At 47.3% G+C, this 26046-nt stretch overlaps 1 protein-coding gene across 1 annotated transcript in view; it reads left to right on the plus strand.

Annotated features, from left to right (window-relative positions):
• Positions 1-22315: 22315 nt before the first annotated feature.
• SNTB1 (syntrophin beta 1) overlaps positions 22316-26046 on the plus strand; it is a 108744-nt gene continuing 105013 nt past the window's right edge. The window contains exon 1 of the mRNA XM_077932750.1: positions 22316-23164. Within this exon, the coding sequence (XP_077788876.1) occupies positions 22519-23164 (646 nt within the window). The 5' untranslated portion in view covers positions 22316-22518. The remainder of the gene's footprint in view (positions 23165-26046) is intronic.

Below are 26046 nucleotides of genomic sequence, written 5' to 3' on the forward strand. Positions count from 1 at the left end.
AAGGCTGCAAAACATGGCCATTTTTTAGCTCCTTCTAAAAAAGAGTTATAAATGTTGTAAATCCATAAATACAATATGAACTTCAGGACATCTGATAGAAGATTTCCCCCTTTTTGTTTGTTTGGGCCTAAAATCATACTTCCTATTGTAATACCCCAGCTGGTTACCTGTTATTGCACTAAAAGTTGCCTCTTAAGTTGATAAGGACTACTTTGGAGTAAGCAATTTGTGGGCTGCCAGCCGCAGTTCTTGTTCTTCGCCCTCCTACACGCCTTGACATTCTTTACTTGAGCCAAGTATTATTTCGAGAGCTGTTAAATAGTTTCTGCCTTTTAGAAATATGAGAAAAATTCTCCACAGGCTTCCTCCAGAATGCACATGAGGGTCAAAGAAGAGAAGAACCAAGAAGGAAATTATTGACATGAGAAGCACTTCTACAAGTTACACAGAATGAAGCAGCAATATTCTGAGGTCTGCCTCTTCGGATGAACGATTGCTTTTTCTTTTTCTTTAGTGCTTTTCTCAAAAGAGAGAGATGATCATTCCTTCATGTAGAAAATTAGCACATTGGTGAGAAAAGTTGAGTGCCGCCACTTCTCCTGAGTAGGTTAGTTTTACCTACATGCAGGTGGTACCGTGGAAGATGCTCTCCTGTCTCCAGTGTTGAAATATTTTAAGATTCACCTGTAAACCCAGTTGGCTTCTGTAGATAAAATAGGAAGAGTATTACATTGTCCTTCCTCTCTGACCAAGCATGTTCTCCTTCATGGAGAACACTGCAGTGTTGCGGTGGGGTCTAACAGGACACTCCCTCTTGGTTGCTGGGTGGGATTGTTTAAATGTCCAGGATGGTGATTGGCTATTCTGGGTTGTTGGGCGAATTATGATGTTGCCAATTTGTGGGATAGCTTGAGGGTTTATATACTTAAAGTTAAAGGTAAAGGTACCCCTGCCCGTACGGGCCAGTCTTGACAGACTCTAGGGTTGTGCACCCATCTCACTCAAGAGGCCGGGGGCCAGCGCTGTCCAGAGACACTTCCGGGTCACGTGGCCAGCGTGACATCGCTGCTCTGGCAAGCCAGAGCCGCACACAGAAACGCCGTTTACCTTCCCGCTAGTAAGCGGTCCCTATTTATCTACTTGCACCCGGGGGTGCTTTCGAACTGCTAGGTTGGCAGGCGCTGGGACCGAGCAGCGGGAGCGCACCCCGCCGCGGGGATTCGAACCGCCGACCTTTCGATCGGCAAGCCCTAGGCGCTGAGGCTTTTACCCACAGCGCCACCCGCGTCCCTTTTATATACCTAGCACGCAGCATTTAACGTTCCCTTTTGCTGCATGCATCGGATCACCCGCCCACCCTCCCTAAGTTAGGGCTAGTGTGTCTGACATAGCTATGCCTGTCATGGGGTCGTCTGCTTTTGGGGCAGGGGCCTGGTAGGAATTTTGTCCATTTGGCAGACTGGCTGGTGCCATTTGGTTTTTGCCTACTGCGGAGCAAATCGCCACAACTTGTAAGGTTGCGGTTAGGCATTGGTTAAAACTGGTTGGTGGAGGGGATGTGGTTGGCAGTGCCTGCCCCGCCAATGCTGCTGCTGCAAGGAAATTCCGTTAAAGGAATCCAGGGGCTCACCATGCTTTTGTCCAAATCCCTGGTAAGGGGCTTAGGCCGCTCAAGCCCCTGGGAGCATGCGGGGAGAGGTGAGGGTCTAGCGCCCAGCTCCATCCTCTCCCCAAATGTTTTCTGTTATGTACTGAAGTTCTCACCCTGGGCCAGCAGGGGGATACTGTAGATAGTTCAGGTCCACATATGCAAATAAGGGATCGAAAGTGACATTCAGTGATTGGATAGTTACAGAAAATGGTTACTGTTGCGTTCTAGTGGAGCTCTATATAAGCAGGCTGACTGAACCCTTCAGTTCAGTTCTGTTCTGGCATGTGAATAAACAAGAGCTGTTTGAAGACTCGCTGTATCGTCTGATATGTTCACCTACAACTCAACATTTTCCCTTACTGACTTTCGCAGGGTTGTGGAAGTAAGTTCTGTCCCTGGGTGGAGACAGATAGTTTTAACCAATGCCTAAGCAACCACTCACATTATGTATTTTAATAAAGTTGTGGCCAAAATTATGCCAAAAACCTTAAACAAAAATTCTGTGTGAACTGTGATTTATTTAGGGGGTGGCTTGGTGACCTCGACACGCAACAAAACATCACAAGATGTAGTGATAACCACCAACCTGGTAAGCTTCAAAGGGGGACTAGCCACTGATAAGGCTATTCATGACTATTCAGTAGGCCTCTGGATAAAATTTGCTCACAACTGCAAGTGGAAAGAGGCGCTGTGGCACTAAGGCCCTGTTTGAGGTCTTCTCATGGGCATCTGGTTAGCCACTGTGAGAAGAGGCTGCTGCAATAGATGCTGGTCTTTGGACTGATCTATCAGGATTCCTCTTATGCTATGTCTTAATCAGGGCCGTCTTTACCCCAGGGTGCAAGGGGTGCGGTGCACCCGGGTGCCGAATTCTGGGGGACACCAAGTGTATTATGGGGGGGTGCCAAATGTATACCTACTGTATACCGGCCCCTCTCGATCGGTGGCAGTTAAAAGCAATGGGGCGAAAGTCCCTGCCCCCCCCCTTCGTCGCTCTGTTACTCCGTAGCGTCAAATATTCCTGAGTCAGGAAACAAAAGCAGTTATTTCCGCTGCATCGTTGTTATAGGTTAGCGATTTTCCTCCCCCCCCCCCCAAATGTCACCAACTTTGGCTTCCCTCCTCCCGGCGGCGCATATGCTAAAGAAGGCCCTGGTCTTAATGTTTTCCGAATTTGGGTCTCCAACTGTTTTTGGACTACAGTTCCCATCATCCCTGACCACAGGTTCTGCTAGCTAGGGATGATGGGAGTTGTAGTCCACAAACAGCTGGAGACCTGAGTTTGGGAAACACTGTGACTTCAACCAACACTGGCTGTCAGGGCAAGTGCCAGGGGATTGAGTCAGAGGGTATTGCAAAATTTCTGATGCCCCTGACTGAATGACCGTGTCAACCCTTGACGGCCAGCCCTTTCAGGTGTGGATCTGGGTATGGCTTCCTGTAGCCATGGAAGATACTAACACGATCACCGCTCACCTGGTAACACTGCACCCTGACTTTGCACTAAAGACTTAACCAGGTTGGAAGACAACAGATCATTAGCCAGGTTATCTCTACCACCAGCACAGATTTTTCCCTCTTATCGTGTGCAGATATTTTGCCAAGTAATTACAGAGCACAGCTGGCACCCACTAAGCCACTCAATAGCACATCTAAAATTGCAGAACAGTTTTCTATTCAGCGCAAATTGGAATGGGGTGGGGAAGGAGGTCAAGGAATTTTTTTTTTGTATGATCTCTGCCTTTCGCTCTCTCTTCAGCAGAATTGATTTTGAAACTAGGCTTCGCTGCTGAAGGTTCTTCGACTTTACTGGGAGGCAGCTCTTTGTTCGTTGCTCTTCCTTATCACAGTAGGGTCTGCACTGTGTCCTTATGAATCGGGGGAACCTGATGAGGGAGAAGAGAGATATGTGAATTCAGCACTTCTCATCAACACAGCCCATGTTGGGTGTGCAGCCATAAAGGAAACACAGCTCTTAAAAAGCACATTTATTGTCAGGAAGAATTTTAACGCTGCATGGGAGGAGGTCGGTTTTGTTATTTGCTATGAAAAAAGCGAGGGATCAGAATAATGAGTTGGAACATTCTGAGTCTACAGTCTTCAATGCTCTTAATGTTTTAAAAAATAGTTTGTTATTACTTATTAAATTTACATATTGCCCTATACCCGCAGGTCTTGGAGTGGTTTGCAACATAAAATCACAATATAAAAACACAAAATATGTAATAAAAATAAGAACATTCCCAACACATTTCAAAAGGGTGTTGGATGTCAGTCAGCCAAAGCTCTGGTAGAAGAGGAATATTTTCACCTGGTGCCTAAAAGTGCATAACACTCCCTGGGGAGAGCATTCCACAAATGGGGAGTCACTGCAGAAAAGGCCCATTCTCGTGTTTCCATCCTCTGGCTCTATTGTGGAATAGGCACATGAAGAAGGGCATCAGAAGTCTGGGTAGATTCATTTGGAGAGAAGTGGTCCTCATTTCAGATTGTTGGTTTTTAATGCAGTTGGCTTCAAATCCAATTATATAGTGTGATTTTTAAATATATATATAGGCAACCAAAATGATCAAGGGGATGGAACGACGCCCCTATGAAGAATGGTAGCAGAGTTTGGTACTTCTTAGGTTACAGGAAAGATCCATATAGTTAAAGTTATGGTTTTCCCAGTAGTGATGTATGGAAGTGAGAGCTGGACCATAAAGAAGGCTGATCGCTGAAGAATTGATGCTTTTGAATTATGGTGCTGGAAGAGACTCTTGAGAGTCCCATGGACTGCAAGAAGATCAAACCTATCCATTCTTAAGGAAATCAGCCCTGAGTGCTCACTGGAAGGACAGATCCTGAAGCTGAGGCTCCAATACTTTGGCCACCTCATGAGCAGAGAAGACTCTCTGGAAAAGACCCTGATGTTGGGAAAGATGGAGGGCGCAAGGAGAAGGGGATGACAGAGGATGAGATGGTTGGACAGTGTTCTCGAAGCTACCAGCATGAGTTTGACCAAACTGCAGGAGGCAGTGGGAGACAGGAGTGCCTGGAGTGCTCTGGTCCATGGGGTCACGAAGAGTCGGACACGACTAAACAACTAAACAACAACAGGTTACAGGAAAGGCAAGCAAGTGGCAACATGACAGAAGTTTATGAAATTACGCAAGGAGAAAGTAGGGAGAGAAAAGTTTTGCTCCCTCTCTCATGACAGTAGAAGTTGCAAGCATCCAATGAGTCTGAAAGTTCAAAGATTCAGGAGAGAAAAAAGAAAATACTGCTGCACACGGTGCAGTAGATAAATAGGTACCACTCTGGCAGGAAGATAAACAGCTTTTCCGTCTGCTGCTCTGGTTTCGCCAGAAGCGGCTTAGTCATGCTGGCCACATGACCCAGAAAAACTGTCTGTGGACAAACACCGGCTCCCTTGGCCAGGAAAGTGATATGAGTGCCACAACCCCAGAGCTGTTTGCAACTGGACTTAACTGTCAGGGCTCCTTTACCTTTACTGGTTTGATATTTGGGGCTCAGACACAATCTCTGTTTTGTACTCAGCTCCCTAGTAAGCAACCTGTACCCCGGGACTAGCCAAGCTCCCCCAGCAGCCCACAACACTGTCCCAGATTTGCAAATGCAGCCATGGGTTCCAAACGATCGGTGACCCCAGGTATACTCCGTCTTTCAGCTGACCCTCATTCTGTTCAATCCAGCGATATTCCAAAGGAAAGCTTTAAAAATATATATATGCAAATTTGTGTTTATGTACAGAGACAGTGGTGCAATTCAACAGCCTGGTCCTGGAACTGAATCCCATCCAGAAAAGCACTTAAGCAATCTGTTGAACTGAAATGAAGTGCAGTTGGTGTTTTTGTTGGACGGAGGCTAAGCAGGTGAGAGCAGGGAGGCCTTTTTAGTACATCGCTGAGTGGAAAAGACATCTGTTTAATCTGAAATATGAAGGTGACACACCCCCTAGATCCTTTTCACAGGGAAATTTGGAACGTGCTGAATTTTCCACAAGATCCTGCCATCCCAAAATGATGTTGGCAAGGCCTTATTGCTATTATCAAGGAGACAATGGTGTTTTTAAAGGCACAAGAAAGAATTAATGATCCCTTCCCTGGTCTTATGGTCATGAACGGAGTCTGCCACAGAATAGATGGCTTGGTGGATCTATTTGCTGTTGTTTGGTGTAACTAAACAGGACCCTACGAGTGGGGGAGAAGGACCTGTCTCCATTCCCACACAAGACTGTATTTCATCCACACTTGAAGAGTATTTGCATAGCTGAACTCCTTGCTCATGAAAAGAGGTCAAGAAAAGGAAAACCGTAATTCCAGCCAGTAAATATATATAGATCTGAAAACCTTCAAGCACAAAAGGAGCATTTATACTTTAACGACTTCTGTAGATTATGGGTGTTCCCTACGCTTTGTACCTCTCTTTTCATTCTCACCTTTTAACCTTTTTTTTGAGATTGCAGATTGGATGGCATTAACTTGACTCCTCCCCTGCTAATTAGGAAGGGAAGAGGGAGAATCTTGTTCCAGGGGATAATTCTTTGAAAAGCTCGTTTAGAACGACTTCCAAGTCCTGTTTTGACTTAGTGTTTGTCAACAATCCAACAATATCAAGTGATCAAGCAAAATCAGGAGGGCAAGAGGAGGCGGCGGTGGCGACGCTTAGGTCTCCAGCGGAGAATATGAGATTTTATAATAAAAGATATCAAGTCACTGATCAAAGGGCTTCTTCAGACGCTGAAACAGAAGTAAGCCCCAAGAGTAGGCTGAACTTTATGATACAGTTTCAAGGGATCTTTGAGCCTGGGGTGCCAGTGGGGAGCCTTGCAGAGTGGAGGGAATTGTGCTTAATCTTTTTCACAAGGCTGTTTTCACGTCAGCTGGGAGAGAGGACAATCTCCAGATTGCAAGAAATAAACTCTGCATGTTTAAACTCTAAGGGGGCTAAGGGAGCTGGGCATGTTTAGCCTGGAGAAGAGGAGGTTAAGGGGTGATATGATAGCCATGTTCAAATATATAAAAGGATGTCATATAGAGGAGGGAGAAAGGTTGTTTTCTGCTGCTCCAGAGAAGCGGACGTGGAGCAATGGATCCAAACTACAAGAAAGAAGATTCCACCTAAACATTAGGAAGAACTTCCTGACAGTAAGAGCTGTTTGACAGTGGAATTTGCTGCCAAGGAGTGTGGTGGAGTCTCCTTCTTTGGAGGTCTTTAAGCAGAGGCTTGACAACCATATGTCAGGAGTGCTCCGATGGTGTTTCCTGCTTGGCAGGGGGTTGGACTCGATGGCCCTTGTGGTCTATTCCAACTCTATGATTCTATGATTCTATGTAATTCAACTCATCCTCTTTGTTATTACTGTGCATACTTTATTTGGTAGCACTAATGCTAGAAAAAGGGACGTGGGTGGCGCTGTGGGTTAAACCACAGAGCCTAGGACTTGCCGATCAGAAGGTCGAATCCCCGCGACGGGGTGACCTCCCGTTGCTCGGTCCTTGCTCCTGCCAACCTAGCAGTTCGAAAGCACATCAAGTGCAAGTAGATAAATAGGTACCACTCTGGCGGGAAGGTAAACGGCGTTTCCGTGTGCTGCTCTGGTTTGCCAGAAGCGGCTTAGTCATGCTGGCCACATGACCCGGAAGCTGTACGCCGGCTCCCTCGGCCAATAAAGCGAGATGAGCGCCGCAACCCCAGAGTCGTCCGCGACTGAACCTGATGGTCAGGGGTCCCTTTACCTTTACCTTAGTGGGTCTGAGAAATGGGGCTGTGAACTGCTATTTCATGATGAGCATAAGAGCCAACTCCAAACGGCAGAGGTCCCTTCATCCCCCCGCATAAAATAGTTGAGGGGGTTGCCCCTCCGCCAATGGATGGGCATTCAAATGGTCTGTGTGTCCCATGTCTTGTGATTGATTATGCAGAGTGGGGCTTACCTGGGGCCCCCAATACTTTATTCAAGTTTGCACCTCTGACAATGAGCAAATATTCCAACAACCAAAGGAAGAGATTGGCTGTAAGGTTGGGGTCAACAGCATTCATGATGCCTTCTGTCAGATAGTGGGGGGTGCTCCAGAGAAGGCATTTATTTGGTGAGAATTCCCATGATAGGAAGCTAAGGGAGAGGGGCAAGCAAAACTTTCTCGTTGGAGCAGCTAGGCTGGAAGCCAGATGCAAACACAATCCATGCAATCAAATCTGCAAGCGATTAATTGCCGCTTGGTAGAACGTGTCTTTACTGCACACTGCCAAGGCTGAGAAGGCTTCAATTTACCTAAACTAAAAGGCACTACAGTGATACCTCGGGTTACAGACGCTTCAGGTTGCAGACTCCGCTAACCCAGAAATAGTACCTCGGGTTAAGAACTTTGCTTCAGGATGAGAACAGAAATTGTGCGCCAGTGGCGCGGTGGCAGCGGGAGGCCCCATTAGCTAAAGTGGTATCTCAGGTCAAGAACAGTTTCAGGTTAAGAACGGACCTCCAGAATGAATTAAGTTCCTAACCCGAGGTACCACTGTACAAGGAAGGAAGAAGTCATCAGATTAGAATGTCTCCTATGATGAGACTAATCAAAGCGTCACTTAAGCAAGCAGATAAGCAAAGACTAATGATATAGAAACAAATTACACACATTCTATGGTCCCAGTAATTAACTAATTAACCACCATGTGCCCAATAAATCCTACAATTTAACAAATACCGTAATCAATCTACATTTCTAATTCCCTATACAGTGGTACCTCGGGTTACAGACGCTTCAGGTTACAGACGCTTCAGGTTACAGACTCCGCTAACCCAGAAATGGTACCTCGGGTTAAGAACTTTGCTTCAGAATGAGAACAGAAATTGTGCAGCGGTGGCACAGTTTCAGGTTAAGTACGGACCTCCAGAACGAATTAAGTTCTTAACCCAAGGTACCACTGTACTTCCTTACATGGTGGTACATAATGATCACAAGCATACCCTCCAACGTTCCTCAAATGAAAATAGGGACATTTCTCACCCGCCCCAACTGACCCTCCTCAACTCCCCATTTTTTGGCTTCCCTCTGCCCCTGTAGTGTTGAATTGGAGGCTTCCTGTTCTTTTTTACCCAGAGTCTATTTATTAAGTCTGTCAGATAACTTGATAGACAGCATCAAAGCCTCAGAAATGCAAAGCAATATACGCTTGCGCTGACAGATGCATAACCAGCTTTGAAGTTTGATTCTGTTATGTCACGTGCTTGCTATATCTTTATTTGGGGGTCTATAATTAGCTGTAGTTACTGCTTTATTGCTGATTTTGTAGGGATATTTTTAGAGTATCTCAGTTTCAAACAAATGACTTTTTTTAAAAAAAGATGTTTTGTATGTTGATGTCTGGATTTTGAAAAACGGTGCCATTAGAAAAAGGGAAAAGAAAGTTACAAACATTAAGGGACTAAACAAGTTCAAAGGGCTATTAAACGAAATGGTAACCTAACCTTTACAGAAGATACTGAACATTTTAAAAAAGAATGTGGGGGGCAGGGAATCTGGACGACAATCAGTCTTTGTGTTCTGGTTTTCACATCTACACCACAGAGGGGGGGAAATATTCATTGTGCATCTTTATACATTCCAAGTTCCAACCACTCCCATGGATGAAAGTAGATGCAATTAAAATTCTACTAAAAGCCATGATTAGTTGCATCACCTATAACTCCCTAATTATAGGGACTGAATATAGCAATCAAGAAAGTCCAATCACTTGAAACTGGTTATAATTAATTTTCTAGCATTGCTGGATGCATAGTGCTTCTAAGCTTGAACTTCCAGTTTTAGCGTAAATGATCTCAAGACGATTCATGCTGTGTTCATTGAAGGGAGGTATGGCCACAGGTATTTATTGCTCATAGGTGAGGCTTTGCAGATGTGAGGTTGTTGCCTGCAGGGAGCAGTAGGCTGGATGAGGGACAAATGAATAAGATGGAGGTGGACTGGCGGTTTTTTGAGTCTGGGAGTTGAGTAGATGGCCTGTTCCGGATGAGGCTGCACTCTTTTTGAAGGTGCATAGCTTGGGGGCTTGATCCATGTTTCTCACTGTAGGCTCAGGAAGGCATAAAGTGCTTATTATCAGCCACACCCAGTTTGCTGGTTTCAGCCACTCATGAAGAGATATACCGTATTTTTTGCTCTATAAGACTCACTTTTTCCCTCCTAAAAAGTAAGGGGAAATGTGTATGCGTCTTATGGAGCGAATGCAGACTGCGCAGCTATTCCAGAAGCCAGAACAGCAAGAGGGATTGCTGCTTTCACCGCGCAGCGATCCCTCTTGCTGTTCTGGCTTCTGAGATTCAGAATATTTTTTTTCTTGTTTTCCTCCTCCAAAAACTAGGTGCGTCTTGTGGTCTGGTACGTCTTATAGAGCGAAAAATACGGTAGTCCATTCCCTAGTAACATCCTGGCTAGATGATTACAATGTGCTTTTTCTGGGGCAACCCTTGCTCAGAATTTTCAACTAGTGAAAACTTACTGGCTTCCATTCTCTTGGAATCGAATTACACTGATTCATGAGAATCCACACGGGTTCCCTATACACTACTATATACTACTACTACTAATTTGTTATTTCTGTGTCGCCCATCTGACGGGGTTGCCCCAGCCACTCTCGGCAGCTTCCCACAAATTTAAACATCAAACACAGTAAAACATCAAACATTAAAAACTTCCCTATACAGGGCTGCCTTTAGATGCCTTCTAAAAATTGTATAGTTACTTGTCTCCTTGGCTTAGGGGTCAGAACTCCATACCCTCCAACATTTCTTTGATGAAAATAGAGAAGTAGTGTAGGAAGTAGAATCATAGAAACATAAGCATTGTAGCGTTGGAAGAGACCCTAGTCAAACCAGCTGCAATGCAGGAATCACAGCTTGAGAATCCGTGGCAGATGGTCATCTGACCTCTGTTTAAAAACCTGCAATGAAAGAGAGTCTGCCATCTTCCAAGCTAGTCAGTTGCACTGGCAAAGAAGCACTTACTTGTCAGGAAGTTCTTCATAATGTTTAGTCAGAATCCCATTTCTTGTAATTTGAATCAACGAAAGTAGGGCCAGTGAAGGGTGTGGCTGGGGAGAGGATGTGACACAGGGAGACTCCCAAGGGCCAGATAGAGAGCCATGAAGGCCATGTGTCTGAGGCGCAGGTTAATTCTGTGTTTACCAGCTCCACCTGGTACGCAGGCTGAGACCCTACCTGCCCGCAGACTGTCTTGCCAGAGTGGTGCATGCTCTAGTTATCTCCCGCTTGGACTACTGCAATGCGCTCTACATAGGGCTACCTTTGAAGGTGACTTGGAAACTGCAATTAATCCAGAATGTGGTAGCTAGACTGGTGACTGGGAGCGGCCGCCGAGACCATATAACACTGATCTTGAAAGATCTCCATTGGCTCCCAGTAGACTGGTGACTGGGAGCAGCCGCCGAGACCATATAACACCAGTCCTGAAAGATCTCCATTGGCTCCCAGTACATTTCCGAGCACAATTCAAAGTGTTGGTGCTGACCTTTAAAGCCCTAAACAGCCTCAGTCCTGTATACCTGAAGGAGCATCTCCACACCCATCATCCATCTCGGACACTGAGGTCCAGCTCCAAGGGCCTTCTGGCAGTTCCCTCATTGCGAAAAGCCAAGTTACAGGGAACCAGGCAGAGGGCCTTCTCTGTAGTGGCGCCTGCCCTGGGGAACGCCCTCCCAGCAGGTGTCAAGGCAATAAACAACTATTTTACTTTTAAAAGACATCTGAAGGCAGCCCTGTTTAGGGGAGTTTTTAATGTATGACGCTGTATTGTTTTTAATATTCGGTTGGAAGCCACCCAGAATGGCTGGGGAAACCCAGCCGGATGGGCGGGGTATAAATAATAAATTATTATAATATTATTATAACCCATTTTCAAAGCTATATAGGAGCTGTTGTGTAGCTTTGGGGCGTGGGGCATAGGGGCTGTTTATCTGGGTGCAACTGCTTTGCGGGTTTTATTTGTAAAAAACAAAAATGAAGCAATCAAGTGGTGTAAAAAGTTCATGAAATAATTAATATTAATAAAATAAATGACAGCTGCCACTGTCCATTTCCCTCTCTTTGCTGGGAAGACCCTTCCCCACCATCATCACTGCCGCCTGGCCCTGACAGGAACCGTGGGTTAGGGGGTGCAAGACTTGCTTTGCCCCGGGGTGCCGGCAACCCACGCAACACCACTGTATAGGAGCTCCAACATTTCTCCTTTACAAATGAACCCCTGCTTGTTACATGGTACAACCGTAATCATGAGTACCGTTTGAAGAAGAGATTTGCCTCAGAGGAGAAATAAACAATACGCTGGCAGGCACTCTGTGTGCTATTGCCAAGAGACAGACAAAATGAACTCTTGTTGTTCCTACACACACACCCAAGGCACAGGCAGATATGGCATAACAAATGCTGAGAAATGTCAGTAGGCGGGCACACCGTCTTTTGGCAGGTGGCAGCAGGACGTGTAGAGACAGGAGAGGGGGGAAACAGGGGCATGCAGCTGTTCGTTTTTAAAAGGCAAAGGGTGGTCTGCGTCGCATGTCAAAACCAGAAGGTCGGCCAGCGAGACGTCTGTCACTTCTCGGAGGAGGCATTTTGCAAAACGTGGCATCGAGAGCTGCCAAATGTCATAGGGGGTTGGTAGGTAGGAATCTGCACTGCAGAAAGTCTTCATGGAGCAATTGTGGCGCTTAGGGAGGTGGGGCCCCGCAATGCTCCAGCCACTATTTCACCACCACTATTTGCTTTGAAATTTCATTTTAATGAACTGACGAAAGAGTGGGTGGCTTTCTAATAGTGGACCAGCAGACTTGCGTGATTTTGTTTTCCCTGGAGGTATCCCCAGACGGTCAGTGTTTTGCAGGAAGGATGAGAGTTGGGAAATTTGGGTTTCCGCAATCAAAGCGGAATAAAGAACTCTGTTGCCCTAACGTAACATATAACCACTTTTAAAAAGAAACAGAACTTTTGCAGGTAGGGGATATGAATTGAATGGTGTGGAATAAGCAAATGATTAACAGGAAGTTGTGTAAACAGCCTGCAAGCAAATCGGAACGAATCCAGCTCAAATACTTGCTGTCATATAACCACCCCACAAACAAATCCCAACAAAAGCTAGATGACAGGCCTGAGATAATTGAATCTCAGTGTAAGTTTTGTGCAAGCAAATGAGGACGAGTGTTCGATATGTAGACTGTCTGGAGAAGCTGAGAATCTCCTGGTTTTGTCATGCACAAGCCTGGCATGACACCCTGAGGGTGTCAGGAGCGCGTGCAGGAGCCAGGCCCTGTGACCAGTAGGACTTTGCAGGACTGGGGCCTTCCTAAGTTGGTTCTGAAGAGGCAAGGGACGGCCGTACAGGTGAGGCCAATTGATAACTCACAGCACCTGGTGGCAAGAGCCAGGAAGGGATATAAGGTCAGCATTTCCCTTCGGCTCTTTGCCACAGCAACACATTCCCCGCCTTGCTGAGTTCAGCTCCTTGACTCCTTGCTTCTTGATCCTTGGACCCCTGACTTCGTTGCTTCTTGATCCTCGGACCCTTGACTTCATGACTCCTTGCTTCTTGATCCTCGGACCCTTGGCTTCCTGACTCCTGGCTTCTGGACTCCCGTTCCTGCTCCCACCCTGCCATCTTGCTCCCGGTCCCGATGTCCCCAGCCGGGACTTTGATCGCCCATGAACCAGGCCGTGACATAGGGTCTGCATTGGCTGCTTCCATTGGCCACCTGGAGCTTGGCCAACCACAGCTCATGAGAAGTTTGTGGGGCTACCAGTGTTAGAGTGTGTGAGCCAAGGGTTGCATCCCAACATTTCCCACATTGTTCTGGGGGATACCACTGGTTGATTCACTCCTGCAGCTGCTTCCCTTGGCCACTTCATACTGGAGTATGAGGAATATTTCCTTTAGCCACTCCCTTCAGCCAAATACCAAGCTACAGAAGGAGGGGAAGAGGTCACACACAGAAAAACGGGCTTGGAAAATGTGGCCTGGGTCTCCATTTTGCTTACAGGCCACCATCTTGTATTGCCCAAACTTACTGTAAGAATAAATGTGGTAAATGCACTTCTGCATTCCATATTCATAAGACCCAGTATTAAGCAACTCCAAGCAATACTTTTAGTTTGGCTGCCCCCCGTTCTGTGGAATTCAATTTCCTGTTGAGACATAACAGGTGCCCATTCTCTGTCCTTCCTGGAAGCAGCTGAAGACATTTTTGTTCTGGCAATCTTTGCCAGCAGGATGAATACCATGGCTGTGTCTCCTCCTAATTTTTCCAGTTAATTTGCTGTTATTTTCTGTGCTGATTTTAACTGCTTTTTAAAATGCTTTTCACGATATTGTGTACATCACCTGAAGATATCATATTAGTGGAAGGCCATATATTACTATTGCCACCACTAATACCACCACTACTAATAACAATCATAGAACTTTTTTCAAGAGCTGTGTTTCCAGGATTGTACAGTCGTACCTTGGAAGTCGAACAGCCTAGTTCTCGGACATTTTGGATCCCGAACGATTGAAACCCAGAAATGACTGTTCCACTTTTGAACGTTCTTTTGGAAGCCAAACGTCTGACAGAGCTTCCACAGCTTCCGATTGGCTGCAAGAGCTTCCTGCAGCCAATCAGAAGCCGTGCTTTGGTTTTTCGAACATTTTGGAAGTTGAACGGACTACCGGAACGGATTCCGTTCAACTTCCAAGGTACGACTGTATAACTAAAAGATGCAGTTGGGGAACCATATGTTTGAATCATCTCCCTGCTGTTAGAAAACCAGGATATGAGCGAAAGCAGATCTATCCTAGACTTCTGCCTGACTTTCATACGGAATGAGTTTTAACTGGAAGCTTCCAACAATTTGCCATCTACACCAAAAAGCAGTATAGTTCATAGAGGACTACAGAATTTTAAAAGGGGAAAAGCCCTGATTAATCTCCTAATCTAGTTGTTTGCTGCCCTCTTGATCTCACTTTGTGATGTGCGAAAGCCATGGCAAGATTCTTTCACCTCATCATGAGTTGATTTTGTGCGTCAGTGTGAATGTAACCCCCACAAAGTGATGGCTGATATTACATATTGGGAAAGACTTGAGAAGTAGCAGGCTCCAAAAGCTGGCAGATAAATCTGGGTGGAATCCTACTGTAAGTCTAGTGGGAGAGGTTTGGATACAAACATGAGTGTTATTTATGGATAGCTATGGCAACAAAGGGCTGCAAGGGGAAGAACAAGTACAAAACTGTGATCGGTTGTTGAAATATTATACCATAATAAGTGATAAAAGTGAGCGGAGACAGTTTGGTACTCTTAAGTGATGGGAGCAAAGGGTCTGCTCCAGCTGTGGGGAAACTTCAGCCCTCAAGATGTTTCTGAACTACAATTCCCTTTATCCCTGGCCATTGGCAATGTTTTCTTTTTTTAAAATAAGTTTTTATTGTTAAAATAGTTCAGCATTAATGCACACATATTGCGACTATACAAGCATACAAACATACATTTCATACCATCCTTAAATATATACAAATATACCTACATTCAGTCCCACAAATAATTCCTTTCCCCACCACCATCCCTCACCCCTCACCCCACCTTTGTGTTAGACTTCCAATCTACTCAATTACAATTTATTTCCACTTCTATTACTTTCTTTCACACACCTTTAACCTAATTTCATGCTTCTTTTTCTATTACACATTGTTATCCATCTTATTTAGTATTTCAGTATTTAAAACGGAACTTGTTTATTCTAATAGGAGTTCTGATTTTTCAATATGGTTTTGCAAGTATCCTTTAAACACCTTCCAATCCCTGCTTATCTTCTCTTTTGAGATCCTTCCAATTTCTCCCATTGTTTTGGATATATTGTAGTGCTCCAATAATTTGGCAAGCCACTCTACTTTTGTCGGTATAATACCACTTTTCCCATTTTTCGCAATCAATAGCCTTGTGGCTACTGTTGCGTACAAATATAATGTCTTGTCTTCTTCCTTTAGACTTCCTGGTACTATTCCCAATAGAAAACCTTCTGGTGTTTTCCTAAATGAATATCTAAACATTTTTTTCATTTCGTTATATATTGTTTCCCAAAATTGTTTGCTGTTTAAATAATTCCACCATATATGTATCATAGTACCTTTTCTAGTGTTGCATTCTGTTGGCAATGTTTTCTGAGGCTGATGGGAACTGTGAGAAAAAGAGGCGCAGCAGGAGAATAAGCGTGAGGCTTGTGGGCCTGCTGAGGTGAAAACTGTTAAGTTGTGGGTGAACATATCAGACGACACAGCAATTCTTCAAACAGCTCTTGTTTATTCAGAGGCCAGAACAGAACTGAACTGAAGAGCTCAGTCAGCCTGCTCATATAGAGCTCCAGTACAACGTTACTGTAGCAACTTCTAAAACTATCCAATCACTGAACGTCACTTTCAATCCTTCATTTCCATAACTATCTACAGTATCCCCCTGCTGGCCCAGGGTGAGAACTTCAGTACATAACAAAAACTATCTATGATTTTATCCCTTGGGCCTAATGAGGAATGGTCCCAATGCTGAGAGAAATCCTTAAGCAGACTCCAGCAGCCAGGGCTACCCAGAATCCCATGGGTTTAGAAAGGGAACCTTACAAAACAGAACTGCCAGCATTATAAGCAGGTGTAAACAGGAAGACTTGATGCTACAGGTACTGTGACTCCATGCTGCTTAGGGTCTTAAAAGGCATCCTGCAGTTTAAAAACAAACAAGAAACTATGATGGTCATGATGCCAAGATGATCAAGGGGGTGGAGAAGCGCAGGAGCAGTTGACTCAGTTCTGCTCCAGAGTGATTTCCAGCGTTGCGATGAGAGACCCTTTTATGAGTTTGGGAGCCTTTTCTTTTCCAATTAGAGCGCACAGCTGCTCAAAAGAAAGTGATGCCTGTCTGATGGGTAGCAGACACAAGGCAGGCACTCACGGCCTCAATGGGGGCCATTGTTCAGGGGGAAATCTTGCCATTCAAAATGCCCAGATGCTAATGGAACTATTTTCTCCTTCATCTTTCACGGTCACTCTCTTCGTTTATCTAGCTGGGCTCTTTGAATTGAAGCGGCGGCTTTTGTGCACTTTGTAGATGAAGCACCTTCCAGCTTGGGCTTCAGGAATGTCATCTGGCTATGCTTTTCACAAGGGCTGTAGCTCCACAGTAGAGCATTTGCTTTGCATGCCGAAGGCCCCAGGTTCATCTCCAGGAAGGCCTAATAGGGCTTTCTGCCTGAAACCTGGGAGATGCTGAACCCCTTGCAGCCAGCGCTGGTTTGAGACATGGCATAGGAAGAGCCCTGCAGGGGAAGGAAGTACTCACAGAGAGCCAGTGTGGTGTAGTGGTTAAGAGCGGTAGACTCGTAATCTGGTGAACCGGGTTCGCGTCTCCGCTCCTCCACATGCAGCTGCTGGGGGACCTTGGGCTAGTCACACTTCTATGAAGTCTCTCAGCCCCATTCACCTCACAGAGTGTTTGTTGTGGGGGAGGAAGGGAAAGGAGAATGCTAGCCGCTTTGAGACTCCTTCAGGTAGTGATAAAGCGGGATATCAAATCCAAACTCTTCTTCTTCTCACAGGGTGACAAGAGGATGGCAAGGAGATGGAGGTCAATGCACAGGAACCAGAGCAGCAGGACCCATCACGAGAGCCAGGGCTTCTCCATAGACATGGCAGGCTCTGAGGTGCATGGAGCATTGGGAGGTATGCTCTAGGACAGCCTTTCTCAACCTGTGGGTCCCCAGATGTTCTCGAACTACAACTCCCATCACCCCTAGCTAGCAAGGCCAGAGCTCAGAGTAATGATGGGAGTTGTAGTCCAACAACGTCTGGGGACCCACAGGTTGAGAACCACTGCTCTAGGAGGCTGGAACAGGCAAGGGCCCCTAGCCTAGCTCCTTATTTGACCAGGTGGGGCTTGCTAGCTCTGGGAGAAGGTGAGTGATTCCTCAGCTTAAGTAGGCTTGGAACAGGTGAGGGTCACCTGCCTCATAAAGCCCAGACGTGGCAATCAGAGCAGAGATGCTGTGTCTGCTCAGCTGCCCATGTTGGTGGACCTTGGCCGGGATGCCCCTGGACCTCTATGGGACTGAGCTTTGTGTTGGACTATGGACTGTATCCTGACTGCTGGACTTCAGACCTGGCCCACTTGGATTGACCTTCGACTTTGCTTGCATGGATTGACCTATGGTCTTTTAACTTTGGACTTGACATACTGACTAGCCAGGTAGGCCAAGGGTTCAGGAGACTTTGCTTCTAGCTGCTCTCGTTCTTATAGGTTTGCGTACCTTCACGACACCAAGGAACTCTCAGTTAAATTCTGGTTCTGTGTCCCTCAACCTTCCTTGGATGATTTGGTCAACCAAGGGCCTCTAGAATTTGTTGAGAGCTGCCTTCTAGGTGAAGTTCAGGCTCGCTCTTCTGCTCTTGCCAAGTGAAGCAGGCAAGCTCAGAGTAAGCGGTACGTTGATTTCTGGACAAGCCTTCCCTTTGACAGGCGGACAAAGGAAGCGGTGACATGTGGAATTGTTTCTCGTCCTCTCTCTTACTATGCTAAGAATTCCAATTTGCTCAACAGCTGCTGTCACAAGCACCACCCAACCTTTGATCCGGTCGTTTTAAGCAATGTGCCTCTTAATGCAGCAAGAGATGCAGCTGATTAAATATATAAGAATGCAACAAACCCCCTCCTGGAAACAAAAACACTTGCCACCTTGGTGCCTTGGGAAGCAACCAGCGCTTGAAAGAGACTTGCAGAGCAAATCAGGCTGGAGGGGAAGGGATGGAATGTCACTGTAACTAAGGATATGTCAACACTTTAGTTATAACCATTTATTTTTAGGATTGCTTGTTTGGCTTTCAATAACAAAATTCGCTGAACGCTGAAGTTTATGTTACAATACTTTGGGATGGATCTGAACTCTCACGAAAACAGTAGGAATAGCCTTCGCTTTACCTCTTCTCTACAGCTGAACTAGAATCCAAGGCAGCTGTCTTACCAGCTCCACCTGGTACGCTGGCTGAGACCCTACCTGCCTGCAGACTGTCTTTCCAGAGTGGCACATGCTCTGGTCATCTTGACTACTGTGATGCGCTCTATGTGGGGCTTCCTTTGAAGGTGACTCAGAAACTACAACTAATACAGAATGCGGCAGCTAGACTGGTGACTGGGAGCAGATGCTGGGACCATATAACACTGGTCCTAAAATATCATGGGTAGGCAAACTAAGGCCCGGAAGCCAGATCCGGCCCAATCGCCTTCTAATTCCAGCCCGCGGACGGTCCAGGAATCAGTGTGTTTCTACATGAGTAGAATGCGTGCTTTTATTTAAAATGCATCTCTGGGGTATTTGTGGGGCCTGCCTGGTGTTTTTACACGAGTAGAATGTGTCCTTTTATTTAAAATGCACTTCTGGGTTATTTGTGGGGCATAGGAATTCGTTCATATATTTTTTCCAAAATATAGTCCGGCCCCCCACAAGCTCTGAGGGACAGTGGGCTGGCCCCCTGCTGAAAAAGTTTGCTGATCCCTGTAAAAGATCTACATTGGCTCCCGGTACATAGCTGAGCACAATTCAAAGTGTTGGCACTGACCTTTAAAGCCTCAAACCTCTTCGGCCCTGCATACCTGAAGAAGCATCTCCACCCCCATTTTTCAGCTGAGGTCCAGTTCCGAGGACCTTCTGGTGGTTCCCTCATTGCAAGACGTGAAGTTATAGGGAACCAGACAAGAGGGCCTTCTTGGTAGTAGTGCCCCCCCACCCCACCAGATGTCAAGGAAATAAAGAACTATATGACTTTTAGAAGACATCTGAAGGCAGCCCTCTATAGGGAAGTTTTTAATATTTGATGTTTTTATTGTGTTTTCATATTTTGCTGGAAGCCGCCCAGACTAGATGAGGCAACCCAGTCGGATGGGCGACATATAAATATAACAGTAGTAATAATAATTATAATTATGAATATTAATAATACCCCAGCCTCAATATTCTAACAGTACAAGTTCTGCTTATGTGCACACTCACACATGCAAACAGCCCTGTGGGGCAGGCTCCCCATTTGAGGAGGCTAGGCAACATGCCCTCTGATGAGCCCTTCCTCTGCTGTTGGGCCCTGGTGGACTTGCCTAGTATCAATGGTGCACAATAGCAAGCAGTAGTGCCATTTGGATGGAGGCTGCTGCATTAATTCCTCACAATTCCCCGAAGCAAAACTGCTGTGGTAAATTAAACTGGCAGCTTGTGCCGCTCGAAGCATCAGGACGGATTCTTTATTCTTTTAAAGAGCGTTCTAGAGCTGGGTTCTGGGGCTGCAGCAGCTGCCCAGGTGCTAAGGTTGGCTCTGCAAATCTATTCTAAAGGCCTAGACTAGAGTGCTCAGACAGCTTCTGGACACTCCAAAACACAAGATCTACCTTAGGGAAAAAGGGGAAAACTTGGGGCTCTGACGGCCAAGCATGTGACTACCTGCAAGAAGAGCGCACTTAGAACATGGGTAGGCAAACTACGGCCCGATGGCTGGATCCGGCCCAATTGCCTTCTAAATCTGGCCTGTGGACGGTCCAGGAACCAGCGTGTTTTTACATGAGTAGAAGGTGTCCTTTTATTTAAAATGCATCTCTGGGTTATTTGTGGGGCATAGGAATTTGTTCATCCCCCCCCCCCCAATATAGTCCGCTGCCCCCACAAGGTCTGAGGGACAGTGGACCGGCCCCCTGCTGAAAAAGTTTGCTGACCCCTGATCTAGAAGCACCGGCCCTCTGCCAGCCAGTAGCCAATTTTCAGACAGCGCTCAGTGTGTGAGGATAAGGGCATTTGCTTGAACGCTTCTACTGTGAGACAGTGGAATCTGCTAAGCTGTGGGCGGAGCCTGGCAAACTCTGAAGTTTACTGTGTTTTCTGGAGCCAGTGCCAGACACCTGAGGCAGTTAAGAATAATGACAACGGTGGGAAAAAGAATCCAGAAGTAACAGTTGGGTAGGTACTAATTAGTGCATTAGTTAAGACCAACAAAAACAATAACGTGCAAACTGTTGTTCCCTGGAACTATATTATTGTTATTATTTAAAACACGAGAAGAGCTTTGCTGGATCAGGCCAAGGCAAGAGCGTACCTAGGGCAGGGTTTCCCAAACTTGGCTGTTTTGGACTACAACTCCCATCATCTCTAGCTAGTAGGACCCCATTGGTCAGCTGGAGACCCAGGTTTGGGATACCCCAACCTAGGGGTTGGTCAGGTTGGCCCCAGTCAAGGGTGCAGGCCCGAGGGCAGGGGGGGGTCGCACAAATCACACCTCTCCACTCTGCCTGCCCACCTGTCTGCTCCCTGGGCTGCTCCTCCACTGCTCTGGGAGGCCAGGTGAGGGAAGTTTCTTGTCCATGGTCTCTCTCGGCGCTGATAAGCCAAGGGAACAAGGGAACCCAGGTACGCCTTTGGGATGAAGGACCATCTAGTCCAGCACCCTGTTGTTCGAGAAGCCAACTACAGAGCCAGTGTGGTATAGTGGTTAAGAGCGCTGAACTCGTAATCTGGTGAACTGGGTTCGCTTCCCCTCTCCACATGCAGCTGCTGGGTGACCTTGGGCTAGTCACACTTCTCTGAAGTTTCTCAGCCCCACTCACCTCACAGAGTGTTTGTTGTGGGGGAGGAAGGGAAAGGAGATTGTTAGCCGCTTTGAGACTCCTTTGGGTAGTGATAAAGCAGGATATCAAATCCAAGCTCTTCTTCTTCTTCTATGGGAAGCTGAACCCAAGTGCAACAACCTTCTCCCCACTTGCAGTTCCCAGGAACTTGAATTCAGGACTATGCTGCCTTGGTCATGGAGACAGAACACAGACACAACAATCGCTTGTGGCAACGGATAGTTTTATCCTCCGTGAATTCGCCTATATAAGAACATTAACGGGGTGACATTCCACTCTGTCTTCAAGGAGCTCAGAACAGTGTGTACTTTATGTGTAAAAGAGAAAGAGAAAGGCAGAGTCTGTTACCACACAACCTCACGAAGTGTGAAGCAAGCCCAGTCCTCGATCCTATCCCCACGTACCTGGGAGTAAGCCCCGTCAAACTAAATAGCATTTACTTCTGAGCAGCCACGACCAGGAGTGCCCTTAAACCGAGGCACGATTAACAACGCCAAGGTCACGCAAGGTTCTTCTGCCTTCCATTCGAGCTGCACCCAACTCCGTCTAATAATAATCTTAATAATAATAAAAATAATAAGACCTGTTTTTTTAAAGCAGCCCCACATTTCCTATGTGCTTATTATTTACTTATGTTTGTTCTGTTAAACTAACTCTCTCTCTCTCTCTCTCTCCTTTCCACCGCCTAGGTCTCAAAGCGGCTCACCCACACTAAAATACGCAAAACTGAAAACCTCAAGAATCTCGAAACAAAAACAAGCTTTGCCCTTCCAGGAAATGCTTGATCTCTCCGGGCCGGCGGCGCGGGAGCCCTTCTGCTTTACCCAACTCCGAAGTCTCGAGCTGCGCGCCCGTCTCCAAACTCGGGCTGCCTCCTGCGCCCTTGCGCCGGAGTTTCCTCCTTCCGCCCGCCCCGTCCGTCCTTTCTCTCCCCCCCCCCCGCCCGGTTCTCCCCACTGCTCCTCCCCTCGGCTCGCCACGCTGCAAGGCTGGGAGCTCTCGGGGGCTCTCCCTGGTCCCTCCCTCTCCTCCTCCCTCGTCCTCGACGCCTCTCTCTCTTTCGCTCGGGCGCCGAGGAGAAGTCTTGCGCGCTCCTCCGCGCGCCCTCTTTCGCTTCCCTTGCCCGTCCGCCTGTCTGTGCGCGCCCTCGATCACATGGTGCTTCGAGAAATGCTCCAAAGATGGCGGTAGCGGCGGCCGGAGGGGGAGGCGGCGTCGGCCGGGTGCAGCGCAGTGGCGCGCTGGAAGTTTTGGTGCGCGACCGGTGGCACCGGGTGCTGGTGAGCCTGAGCGACGAGGCGCTGGTGCTGAGCGCCGACGAGGGGGGCGCTCCCGCCGCCGCCGCCTACAACGGCATCGGGGCGTCGGGCAGCAACGGCAATGGGACTTTCTGCAGCGGGGCAGCGCTGGGTCCGGCGTCGGGGGGCGCCTCGGCCGCCTGCAGCCTTTCCGGCGGGGGTTCTCCGGAGTCGCCGTCGGGGGGCGGCGGCGGCGGCATGAGCCCTAAATCGGGTTTGATGAGCGGGGTGCGCACGGCTTTCACCGACCTGCCCGAGCAAGTCCCCGAAGCTATCTCCAACAAGAAGCGGTGCGTCAAGGTGCTGAAGCAGGAGATGGGCGGGCTGGGCATCAGCATCAAGGGGGGCAAGGAGAACAAGATGCCCATCCTGATCAGCAAGATCTTCAAAGGGCTGGCCGCCGACCAGACCCAGGCGCTCTACGTCGGGGATGCCATCCTGGCCGTCAACGGCACGGACCTGCGCGACGCCACCCACGACGAAGCGGTGCAAGCGCTCAAGAGGGCGGGCAAGGAGGTGGCGCTGGAAGGTAAGGGGTTAACAGGGCCAAGTCCTGCAAAGTTTCCTAAGAAAGAGACGGGGCGGGGGGAATATTGAGCTGGTGGAGCGCACAGCCCTAGCCCCCCAAATCGTGAAACGCTTCGCGCGTGTGTTCTGTGTATGAAGGGAAAGCCTTGTTTTTGGTTTAAATCTGGGCTGTGCGCCAGAGGCGCTCTTCACATGCCGAGAGGCGCTCTTGCGCTTTTAATCGCTTTGAGTGAAAGGCACCCGGGACGGACCGAGGGCAACGTCGGGTCCACCTGCTGGGGGTTGCGTAGGAATGTGCGCGCGCGCGCTGACGGCGCTCTGACTTTGCAAAGCATTTCGCCCGTTGGCATCGGAAAGGGCATAGAAAGGTAGTTGGCTGCGCTTGCTTGCAGAAACACCCACGGTATAGTGTTTGCCTGTGGCGTTTGGCGGTAGCCAGGGTGGGTGTCTTCCACATACAGCTGCACTCGCAACTTGCCGTGGCCAGAGATGATGGGAGTTGTAGTCCCACAACATCTGGCGGGCCCCACTTTGGCCAACGTTGCTATACTCACCCCTCGTAGTGCAGCCTGTTGCCTGTCAGTCGACAAGTTTGGCGGGCTTGCTCACGAGTAAATGAGTGGTGGATCATCCCCCTAAGGGCGTGTGTGCTAAAGAAAGGCTTCCGGTTTAAGTTCTTTGTTACGCTGAATGTTTATCTTTTAAAGATACATAGTAATAATAAAAAATAAATGAGAAAAACGAAAGGCTTTGGATTTTGCTGTGCGTGGTGCCCTTTGGGAACTGGCAAGGTGGGTTTTGAAGCTACTGCTGCAGGACTAGCACTTCTTAACCAGAGCTGGTTGAGCATCTCTTATCATTCTCTTGCTGGTATTGAGCCTCCACCTTGAAAACACATTATGGTGTAAAGTTCCTAGGATATGGTTTGTTATTACTGCGCAGGTGAGGAGAGCCATGTGGTCTTTGGCTGGCTGTATTAAGGTGTTTGGGCTTGAAGCAAAATACACAATTAGGGGCTAATCCCCTAATTGGAGCCTGCAGTCCTAAGCACACACTTACCTGGGAGAAATGAACCCGACAGAACAGGATGGGATTTACTACCAAGCAAACACACATAGGATTGTGCTACAAACTGAGATTGGAAAGGACATCTCTGTTTCTCTCTGAGAAACCGTTCCTGGTTTGTGCATGTGTGGAGCCTTCTTTGGAGCAGATAGAACAGGCAGCAGAGAAAGTGTTAAGTGTGTCCCCCCCCCCCAGTGTTGTCCTCTCTGCAACCCCCCCCCCCCCCGCAACCTCTGCTCCCAATTGCTCACTCCAGATTCTGGCTTTGGATTGTAGAAAGAAGAGAGAGAGGAAAATTAAGGGAAAGTTGCATGTTTTTATGTGCAATGTTGCCTTGCATAGTATGGTGGTTAGATTGCTGGACTAGGATGCTTGGAGGCCAGGTTTCAAATCCCCACCTTCAGCCATGACCTTCAGCCATGACCAACTTTGCAACCTTGGGCCAAATAACCTCTCAGCTCAGCCTACCTAACAGGATTGTTGTGTGAGGATAAAGTTGAGGAGGGAAGACAACCGTGTCTTTATCTCCTCGGAGGGATATCAAAATAATCAGTAGATAAAATTTTAAAAAATGAAATGAGAGACAGCCTAGAGCAGGCATCCCCAACCTGCAGCCCTCCAGATGTTTTGGCTTACAACTCCCATGATCCCTAGCTAACAGGACCAGTGGTCAGGGATGATAGGAATTGTAGTCCAAAACATCTGGAGGGCCGCAGGTTGGGGGTTCCTGGTTTAGAGGTAGAATATGCCAGGACAAAAGTCAAGGGTAGACAGGAATTTTCAAGCCTTCGTATGTGAATATAGAAACGACCCAGTGTGTGTAAAAAGCATGAGGATTTGTTTCATCTGAATAGGGGGAAACAGCTGAGCAAAGATACCTTCAGTGTTAAGTTTGACAGCCTCTCACAGCCATTTGCAATCACATCTAGAAAAACAGAATTAGGGGCTTCACCAAAGGTAAAGAGAGGTGGGTTTGTTTATTTATTTACTTAAAAAGAAAAAGGATGGCAATTGGGAGATGCTTTTGGAAGATCCCTCTGCTGTCCCCCCCCCAACCCTGTGTGACACCTTGTAAGTTAATAAGGGGTTAACTTCTAGAACTTTGCCATCTTATCTGTTGAAACAGAGAACAGTGGGTCAGATCAGGTCTTTCTGGCAAGGTGTGTAGTAGATAAAGCAAGCTTGGCTGGATACTTTTTGTTTCCTCATATTGGAGGAGCACTGTTCATTTAAACTACTCTAAAGTTCAGCTCTTTTTGCAAGTGTCCGTCTGTCCGCCCCCACAACTGAAAATGTGAATGCAGATGTCGGAACTGCATTGGCTAAGAAGGTGCTATATGCTGCATGCAAAACGCTTTGCTTTTTCACCCTGCTGTCAACAAACCCTCCAGGCCTCCTACATTTTGAAAAAGGCTGTCTTACGGCCCAGTGATATTTAATCTCGAGGTGAGGCTTCCTTCCAAATAAGAGCATGCAAGATTTAGTGACGCTTGTGAGAAGTCGTTCAGGTCACAAACGTGAGCACCCATCCCTCTCCAGACTCACAGAGATTCAGGGTTGTGCAACTCTAGATTCAAAGCTTGATCAGAGATGAGTGACAAGGTTGTCCTGCGTGCTCTGTTTGAGCAGGAGCAGTCTGTGTGATAAGCAAAGGTTAACAGTGTTCTCCTGCAAGGGCACTGCCCTGTGGACCAAAGTTGAGGAAATCACAACTTTGGGTGTGCATACCCTCCAGCTGTTTTGGGCTAGAACTCGCATCGGGCTTAGCTAATGTGGCTGATTCATGGATGGTGCGTGCTGTAGTCCAACACAATATGG

Source organism: Podarcis muralis, chromosome 8 (genome assembly GCF_964188315.1).
Source record: "Podarcis muralis chromosome 8, rPodMur119.hap1.1, whole genome shotgun sequence".
NCBI lineage: Eukaryota > Metazoa > Chordata > Lepidosauria > Squamata > Lacertidae > Podarcis > Podarcis muralis.